The sequence below is a fragment of the Larimichthys crocea genome, chromosome XIV (genome assembly GCF_000972845.2).
Source record: "Larimichthys crocea isolate SSNF chromosome XIV, L_crocea_2.0, whole genome shotgun sequence".
In the NCBI taxonomy this organism is placed as follows: Eukaryota; Metazoa; Chordata; class Actinopteri; family Sciaenidae; genus Larimichthys; species Larimichthys crocea.
The window spans coordinates 7,910,640-7,919,930 of NC_040024.1; the positions used below are offsets into that span (position 1 = coordinate 7,910,640).

Genomic DNA, 9,291 nt, shown 5'->3' on the forward strand with positions numbered 1-9,291 from the left:
AAATGCCAAACTCCAAACTAAAGTACACAACAATTGGAAATGTTTATGGCACTTAAGTATAGTGTATAGTTGATATGATATGATAAATGATTAGAAACACTGCCTGGCATTGTGCTTTTACACTGACGAGAAGCTCAGGCAACAAATATGATCTAAAAAGAAATAGTGCACGTTGTTTTTTTTCAAGTAGATTTTAATGAAAATATACTAAAACCCTTCTTCAGAACAATAAATGTGAAAAACAATAAACGTTTCCTGTCTCTGGCAACTAAACATGGCTTTAAGGTGCGGCAAAAGTTCAGTCTGTGAGAACCTGAGAACTGATGGGTTTACTGGTAGCTGGATGGTTGCCAGTTCACTTCCTAGCTACTGCCTAGGTTCCTTTGATCAAGTTTACTACTAAACCAACTTTTGACTGTACAGATCATTTCAATATATACTCCATAAATGCACTGCATTACATAGATATCCTACATTTGAAATGCCTAAAGCTATATTCTGTCAAGATAAAGTTACCTTGATCAGATTATTAGTTAATGGGAGACATAAAATGTTATTAACATGCAAAAGTATCCTGAACTTAAGCACCACTAAACTTTATATAAACAACAATAGTATTGACACGTGTCACTAAATCTTACAATCGGAAATGTGATGGCAAACACAACACAGATGCTCGTATGTCATTGTTCGGCCCAGGCATCAAGCCCATGTTCTCCCAGCTCCTTGTGGTGGGATCATAGCGATGGACCTTCTTCGTGTCACTGTAATCCTCCTGGCTGTATCCGCCGAGCACATAAAACTTTTCCTCCAAAACTGAACTTCCTGCACCTACATGTGGCACCGGCAGAGATGTGAAGGCAGTCCAGGAGTCGGCTACTGGATTGTACACCTCACAAGCTAGCTGGTCTGACACATTCATGTTATCATCCATGGTGACTCCACCTGCCACATAAAGACACTCACCCAGTGTCTCCATGCAGTGATGAGCTCGAGGTTTAGCCATGTTTGCCAAATAAGTGCTTCCTGTCTCTGGGTGATACCGAAACATGGATGCAAGGCATTGGTTGTTGCTCAGCCCACCTGAGACAAAGATCTGACCTTGTAAAACTTTTGCAACATGGGCACCCAGAGGCAGATCCAAGGGCCAGGTGAAGCTGAAGGAGAAGAAATGTTATTTGAGTATTTGAAAGTATTCAGTACAACACATAATCGACCACAAACGAAAAGTTTGTAATAAACCTAGTTCAAGTTCTGCCTGAACACTGTGTGTTGCTGTGAAGTTTTAAAGGTGTTCTGGATGGTTTACATGCATCTGAAGAAAAATCCAAGTAGTCGAACTAAGGCCATGGTTGAAACCATTCCTCAACAGTTCATTGGACATGTTGCATTACTTTTACCCTGATACTCATCAGCTGTTTAACGGTTGCCTAGTTTCCCCTTTTTAACACCCTCTCCTCTCTGTATCTAACCAGGCCTCTGGAAATTAAACCCATCTTTTTGGCAATGTTGGATTTCTCAACAGAATTTTCCACTGCATCTGATTTTATGTCTAGGTCTCTGCCTACAGAACATACAGATGTTAGCTACATCTAATCTTTGCAAGACTTTACCCTTATACTGCATGTACTGTACCACAGTTTCCTCTATAAAATGGACATCCCTTCCGAACTTACCCCCAGGAGTTTGTAATTGGGCAGTATTGTTCCACACTCTCTTTATAGTCATGCCCACATTGTCCACCAATGGCATATATCTTTCCATCCAGCACAACGGCAGAGAAGGAGCATCTCTTTTCGTGCATGTCAGCCAGCGACTCCCAGCTGTTTTGAAGCAGATCATACCTACAGATGTGGTCAAATGAAACAAATGTAAGCAATTGAACATTGAAAACCATAAATGATTCCTTTTAGTTGGGGTCCAAGATTGCCCTCTCTCACCTGTAAACAGAGCTCAGGGTGTCATTGGTGCCATAATACTTCTTGCCTCCAAATATGTATAGTTGTCCTTTGAGCACTGCCACCTCATGACTGTATCTTCCAGGCTCTGGCATCTCTCCCAACTTTCTCCACTCCATTGCCTTTCTTATCCCCATATGGTTCCTCAAGGAATTCCCAAACCAAAGTTCTCTGCTGATGTTGCGGCTACTCAGGTCATCAGATGTGTAGTCACCCCCAATCAAGATCAGACTCTCTTTTGGTAGATAGGTGCGGTACTGATTCTGCGGTGCAGTCTCATCCAAGAAGAAATCCTTATAAATTCTTTCATAAAGTGCTGTCAGGGTGTGATTAGACCACATGTTCAGAGATTTGACCTCTTTGAATTCCTTGAACGTCATCAGGGGAAAGTGGATGGTTTTCATTAGTTCTTTAGCGAGCTTAATCCTAATCCTGGGCCTTGCTTGGATCCATGCCACCACTGCTTTGAATACAACAAGCTCAGAGGGAACACAGAGTGAATGACTATTCAGGTACTTCAGGAGCTGTTTGAGTGGCAGGTCCTTGAACTTTGAAGTGCACGCCACCTTTTGGAATTGCCGCAAAACAAAATCCTCTGCAGCTTCAAGAAGTTGCACCATCTCGTAGGCCTCAGCAAACGACACCACATCCAGGCAGCTGTGAGGATTTATCTCTTGTTGCAAGAAGTTCAGGCACAAGGAGAGGGCGGGTTGGTACTGGAGCTGGAGAGCGGTGCTGGTGATCTCGAAGACACACCCCCAGCTGAGGGAGAGAGCCCCACTGTAGGTGCAACCAATCAGAACCTCCAGTTCTGAAGCCAAAAGGAAGGGAAGGTCTACACAGGACTGATGGGACTCCTTCATCCCCAAGGTGAACATGCTGCGGAAATAGTCACTTCCAGCAGCCAGGATCGCTCTGTGAACTAAAGAGAGGACACTGATAAGTATAGTTTAAATCCACTTTAATTGCATCTAACATTTACACAACTCAACAGGAATCAACAGTAAAGGAAAGAAAGACAAAGCCCAGGCCTAATTTTTATCTCTATAAACAGATATCTGTAGGCAAGATCTTGGAATCAGAAGTGTTGTGGTTTCCGTTTTTAGCCTGAGTCATATTAACTAATCACGTTTGAGCAGGCTCTGGTTGAATGCAGGTAAACAAACGGCCAGTCTTGCATGTCAAGTTGCTTATCGAACTGCGGAGAAATGCATGGCCTGGATATCCATTAACCGCATTAGCCGTTGTCCCCAGATGCTAAATCGTCACCAGTGGATGATCAATGGGTTACGAGATTCCAGGGTAACAAACAGGTGGATAGGACTTAAAACATAACCTCAGAACCTCAGCAGCAAGAAATTCTGTATTGTGACTTCAGATAGCAAAGCTAAGAATGAATGTTGCTCTGATGTAAACTGAGCAACAGTTTCTAATACAGTTTTAAGCCTAATTTAGAAACCATTCGTCAGAATCATGCCCGTATCAAGAAGCAATTTCAGTTTGGCAACCAGGGATTGATCAGTGGATTAGGATGCCCCCTGGGCGCCTCCCTTTGGAGGCATTCCAGGCAAGTCTAACTGGGAGGAGAACCAGGGACAGAATCAGAAACCCACTGGAGGGGCTATAAACGCCATCTAGCCTGGAAACCCCAGGAGGAGCTGGAACGTGTTGCTGAAAAAGACATTTGGAGCGTCGTGCTAAACCTGCTGCCATCGCAACCCGACCCCCGACAAGTGGATGGAAATTGATGGATGGAATCAAGAATCCAAAGATCATGACCTCTAACATGTCTGATGTCTGACTTTACTATAAATCTACAATTCATTGCAGGTGTACTTACCATGAAGCGACCCTCCAAGAGCCTCCAGAATGACATCACAGCCCACTTTGTCCACCCACAGCTGCTTGATGGACTGAAGACTGATGGTCATTTGTTCTGCAGCCGAGAGTCTTTCTTCCTTCTCCTGACCTCCAGGTTTTGTGGACGTTTCCTCGTCCTCCTCTGTGCAGAGATCCAGCACCCTTGGGGCGCCAAGCGTTTGAGCTGCTACTTTAATCTGGTGCACAGTGTTCTTGTTCAAACGTGACATGAGACCAGTGTAGGCAAACTCCACGACTGCCTCTAATCCAACTTGATCCACCTCTGGACCCAGAGACACCAACCACCTGTGCTCTCTGTCTTTACTTTCATCAGCTCGATTGCTCTCGACATTGCTTCTGCTCAGACTTTCTCGGATGAGGGAGCTGACGGCAGCCAGGACGGTAGAGTGTACATGGATACTTTTCCCAAGATGTGTGCTCAGAGTAAGGTCAGTGAGGAGAGAGGCGTCCCGGAACTCCTTCAAGGTGCCAAATACAACTTGGAAATGATCATCTTTGAAGTAAATCTTTGTCACATCTTTGTCGTTATTGTCAGCGTCTTCATCCGCTTCAACTGATTCCTCGTCGTCCGTGGTCTCTTCCTTTTCATCTTCAATTGTCCAAGAATCTTCAGCTGGTTTTTCCTCATCTCTTAACATCTCGCTTTCATCTTTCTCTTCTTTTCTTTCCGTAGAAGCCAACGCTCCTTGGATACTGTTTTCTTCTAGCTCCTCTGGATGTTCATATCGCTTCCCAACAGCCTCCTCTCCGTGATTCATTCTTTCAAAGTTGTAAAATTCTTCCTCAAATCCCGTTGAGTCAGATTCTTCGTTATCGGATTCCACTGCCAAGTTCACTTCCTCCATGACTCTCCTGTCGTCTCGGCTTGTGCTTTCTTGACTTTGCTCAAAGGTCGCATCCTGGCTTCTTCTTCTCTGTTCTCTGAAGTGCTCCGCCTCCTCAGGATGCTCCTCTTCCTCCTCTTCTTCCTCCTCTTCCTCCTCAACCACCTCCCCTTCCTCTTTATCGTCACTCTCAAACTCGTTTTCTCCTTCTTCAGCCTCATCCACCTCCTTCTCCTCTTCCTCCACTTCTTCAGCTTCCATTACCTTCTTCTCCTCTTCAGTATCCACCTCCCTTATAACCTCCGTCTCCACCTCAATTCCTTCCTCTTCCTCATCTTCACCTCCTTCCTCTTCCTCACAGTTCATGTCCGGTGCCGCCTCTTCCTCCCCATCACGCTCGTCCACCTCACTTTCTTCCACGTCTACCCTCTCATCTACTTCCACCACATCCATTTCTTCCTCCTCATCTTCCTTTTCCGTCCTCCTAACCCTCCTCACCTCACTTCCTCCATTTTCTCCTCCCTTCATCTCCATCTCTTCATCCACCGCTCCATTTTCCTCCTCATCTTCGCTCATTTCCATGTCATCTGTCTCATCTCCCTCCTCATCGCTCATCCCTTCAATTCTAGCCCAACGACTCAACCTCTCGATCAGTCTCCTTCTCCTGTCCCTCTCCCTCTCCCTCTTCCATTCCTCCCACTCCTTCCTGACAAACAGATTAGCCAACACCACTCTGTTCATTATCACTCTAATCTGCACTAATCCCCCAAAGCATTCAGCTCACTTACTTTTTGAACAGTTTATGAAGTGCACAAAGGAAACTGATCCGGTATTTATCCTCTGCTTTAGATGTTGCTGTTGTAGTTGCAGTCAGACCCTGACTGTTTGGTCCTGTCCTCCTCCTCCTGCCTCCCTCTCCTCCTGTATGCTTTGGAGTGGTACGACGAGTTGCTATTTCCAGTGTACTATCACGAGGTTATTGAAATTCTAGCCAGTTTGGGCTGTCAGTCTGAGAACAAACAAAGGGGTTAGTGATGGAGTGATGGGCTGAATGTGCAGTCATGTTGATTTACTGCATTGTTGATTGGTATCCTTTGTGTTTGTTGGCTTGTTCGGAGTTTGTCATTTTTCATGCACCGTATAAAAACAGGCCATCGATTTTAATCTTTTTTTTTCTATTCAATGATTCCTCTTAGCAGTCCAGTCCATCTTTCTTTAACATATTCTGTCAATATTCACCTCAAGCAATGTAAAAAACAAGAGAACGATCTAGACCTGGAGACAGCTTGATCTCTGCCAATCCAACTCTGTGATCCAAGACATCTCGAAGGGGCCCTTGGAATTTTATACACGACCATCTGACTCTGGGATCAGTATTAAATGCAGTGGAGTCACATTGCTCCTCCACGTCCAAAACAGTCGTATCTGGGTCAAGGATCTGGAGGCAGGAGGGGAAGAAAAGGCCAAGAGGGGGGAACAAAACAACACCATTCACACCTGTCGTCTTTTGTGCCGACAGAAGAGGCGAACCGCTGGGTCACATTGTAACCTTGAGGTGAAAAATAGTAGCCCCACAAGGGACCTTCAGAAATAAGCTCTCTGCTTGTGTCACCACATTGTTAAGATGGGACCTGGATTGAGTTATGGATCAGCGACCCATAAATCCACAGCTGTCTGTTTGTTACGGCCTTCTTAAATAGTTTCCTCTAACTCGTGAGTTGCACCCAAAACTTCCTCCCTTCCTTTCTTTCTTCCTAGCAACAATTTTGGCTGGGTACTTGTTTTATTCATATCACATCAGAGTAAACAGCACGACAGGGAATTTGATTCTGCTGTTTATCATTTAGCTTCATGTTGATATCATGCTGTTAATAAATTTCGATATTTTTGTTTCAAATCCTCCCAGTTTTCAGAATAACTAAAGAGCACGTTGACCAGATTTCACACCTCCTTTACTCTTCAACAGGTTATTTTAGCACGCCGGTGTGCTAATGCAAAGGTTTTTGTACGTGACTCCGAGACGACAGCTGCGCCCGGCGGTAATCAGGTGTAAATATCAAATAACAACTGATATGTACGTGAGAATTAGTTTGTGTTAGAGATGTAAACACTTCTTTTGGTTAAGTCCAGTGCATGTTGACCTCATGTCACTACAGTAGAGACGAGGGTCACACATTGATGATGTGCTTAAGACTGACCTCTACAATCAGCCTGCAGTCACTTTAGCTTCCCTGACATCCTTATCCTTATCAGAGCCTGTGGGGAGTTGGAGGTCGGAGCATGGAGTTCATGACAACTGTACTGAGGGTGAATTTATATACAACTCACCTGTTCACATTATATTAAGGCTTAAAGTTATGCAGGATTAAGAGCGTGGACGCTTTGATTGACAGGTAGATGCTGTTACAGATGACTTATTAGAGGACCCAGGCATCAGTCAGTCCGCCTCAGGTGACGTCTGTCCATTCTTTATACTGTTATTCAAAAATAGAGCTGGTACAGTGGATTTACAGCACGTCAGCTGATTTTGTAGTTTGCCTTTGCCTGATGATCTCCTAACTATGAATCAGAGGATGTTTCTCCAACTCAAAAGTCACAAACCCGAGTTCCCCCGGTCGAGGATCTCACCTCTTCGACCTCGGCACGATTGTGTCTTCTAGACGCTGGAACGCCACGGTCATTTAATTTCACAAGTTTCTATTGAAATGCTTTGAAGTTCAGGCGCTTGCGAGTGGGCGAGATGGAAATGAAAAGTGGTGGGCAGCACACACACTCCTACCTGAGGACACAATGACTCTGCTCTTTGCACAGCCGTTCATGTGTCAGGCATCACACACACACACACACACACACATACTGTACATACATACAGGGAGGTTTAAGCAGGCAGACAAGTGAGTCAGGTTATTATCCAACCCCACGCAGGAAGAGAAGTTGAATGCATTTAAATAAATTGAAAACAAATATTTGACATTTTGAAGCGCTCTGACTCAGATCGAATGTTGCCCGGTTCATGCATTAAAGTCTACAGCCTCGCTGGATATCTGAGAATAAACTCACAGTTAATTATTCCACCACCACGTGATGGAGATGAGGTTTTCATTAACAAAGTGTTTGTTTGCCGTCAGCGGGCAGCAGATGTTGTGTTGTTGTGCAGGGTGTTTGGCTCTGGGCAGCAGCAGCTCACAAATCTACTTATGAAAAGTCTTGTTTCCTCTGTAGTCCTGATTGTTACCATGACTACGCACGCAGCGAGAGGAGGAGGAGGAGGAGGAGGAGGAGTGAAGAGCGCTAACCTCGTTATGGGACCCTTTCCTCAAGAGCAGCAAACACTGCTGGGATGTGAGGCTCAGCATCCTTCTTCATCTTCTTAAAGGTCCAGTGTGTAGACATGGAATATGATATGTGTAACTATGTTTTCATCTGTGTGTGAAGACCTGAAAATAAGAATATATTTTTGTTTTGGTTGCTTTGAAACGAACCTTTTCTATTCACAGTTGGAGCAGGTGCTCTTGCATGGATGGTGATGGTGAGGTGAGGTGGTTGCAGTCCTGCACGCTGCTCCTTTAAAAAGTCTGTAAACAAGTGGTAGCAGAATTAGCCCACCGACATGTTTTATCTGAGGTTTTCTTCAACATGAAGCGTGAAAACGAGTTGGAGCTTTATGGAGCCTGCCCGTCCGATGCCGGCTGTCCAGTCTGTTGCAGATGGAAACTCCAATTTCCATCTCCAATAAAATCGTGAGTTTTGCACGTTCACGCCATCTTGGTTCCGATAAACTTCAGCTTAGAAATCCACCAAGCATGCATGTCTTTGTGCTAGCTGTAGCTTAGCTTAGCATAAATACCTGAAAATGTAGAAAAACAGCTAGTCTGGTACTCTCTATGCTAAAATGAACTGCTATCTGTTAGCTTAGCTTAGCATAATGCTAAAATGAACTGCTATCTGTTAGCTTAGCTTAGCATAAACACCTGGAAATGTGGGAAAAAGCTAGTCTGGTACTCTCTATGCTAAAATGAGCAGCTATCTGTTAGCTTAGCTTAACATAAACACCTGGGAATGTGGAAAAACAGCTAGCCTGGTACTCTCTATGCTAAAATGAGCTGCTAGCTGTTAGCTTAGCTTAGCATAAAGATCTGAAAATGTAGAAAAACAGCTAGTCTGGTACTCTCTATGTTAAAATGAGCTGCTATCTGTTAGCTTAGCTTAGCATAAAGATCTGAAAATGTAGAAAAACAGCTAGTCTGGTACTCTCTATGTTAAAATGAACTGCTATCTGTTAGCTTAGCTTGGCATAAACACCTGGAAATGTGGAAAAACAGCTAGTCTGGTACTCTCTATGCTAAATTGAGCAGCTAGCTGTTAGCTTAGCTTAGCATAAAGATCTGAAAATGTGGAAAAACAGCTAGTCTGGTGCTATCTATGCTACAATGAACTGCTATCTTTTAGCTTAGCTTAGCATAAACACCTGAAAATGTGGGAAAAAGCTAGTCTCTTTGTTTTCATGCTCAGCACAGATCGGGTACTGAAAAAGAAACAAAAATTGTGGCAGCTGTGGCTTCTTGTACATTTCCACCAGGTGCAGGATGGAACTGACAGACTCTCTTGTCAGTCTTTGTTTTCTAGTG

The 9,291-nt window shown here is 44.2% G+C and overlaps 1 protein-coding gene across 1 annotated transcript; it reads right to left on the bottom strand.

Annotated features, from left to right (window-relative positions):
* Positions 1-117: 117 nt before the first annotated feature.
* On the bottom strand, positions 118-4,668 carry LOC104925774 (kelch-like protein 33). Its single transcript, XM_010739475.3, has 4 exons — positions 3,799-4,668; positions 1,941-2,880; positions 1,677-1,844; positions 118-1,157 (listed from the first exon to the last, which is right to left on the bottom strand). The coding sequence occupies exons 1-4, from the start codon at positions 4,595-4,597 to the stop codon at positions 638-640; spliced, it is 2,427 nt and encodes an 808-aa protein (XP_010737777.3). The 5' UTR covers positions 4,598-4,668; the 3' UTR covers positions 118-637.
* Between the last annotated feature and the right edge of the window lie 4,623 nt (positions 4,669-9,291).

Excerpts from the sequence above, each read along its gene's own strand:
- LOC104925774 (XM_010739475.3), bottom strand. The coding sequence starts at position 4,597 with ATGAATCACGGAGAGGAGGCTGTTGGGAAGCGATATGAACATCCAGAG. Across the intron at positions 1,845-1,940 it reads ACCCTGAGCTCTGTTTACAG|GTATGATCTGCTTCAAAACA; the intron begins GTGAGAGAGGGC and ends CCACATCTGTAG. Across the intron at positions 1,158-1,676 it reads CCAATTACAAACTCCTGGGG|CTTCACCTGGCCCTTGGATC; the intron begins GTAAGTTCGGAA and ends CTTCTCCTTCAG.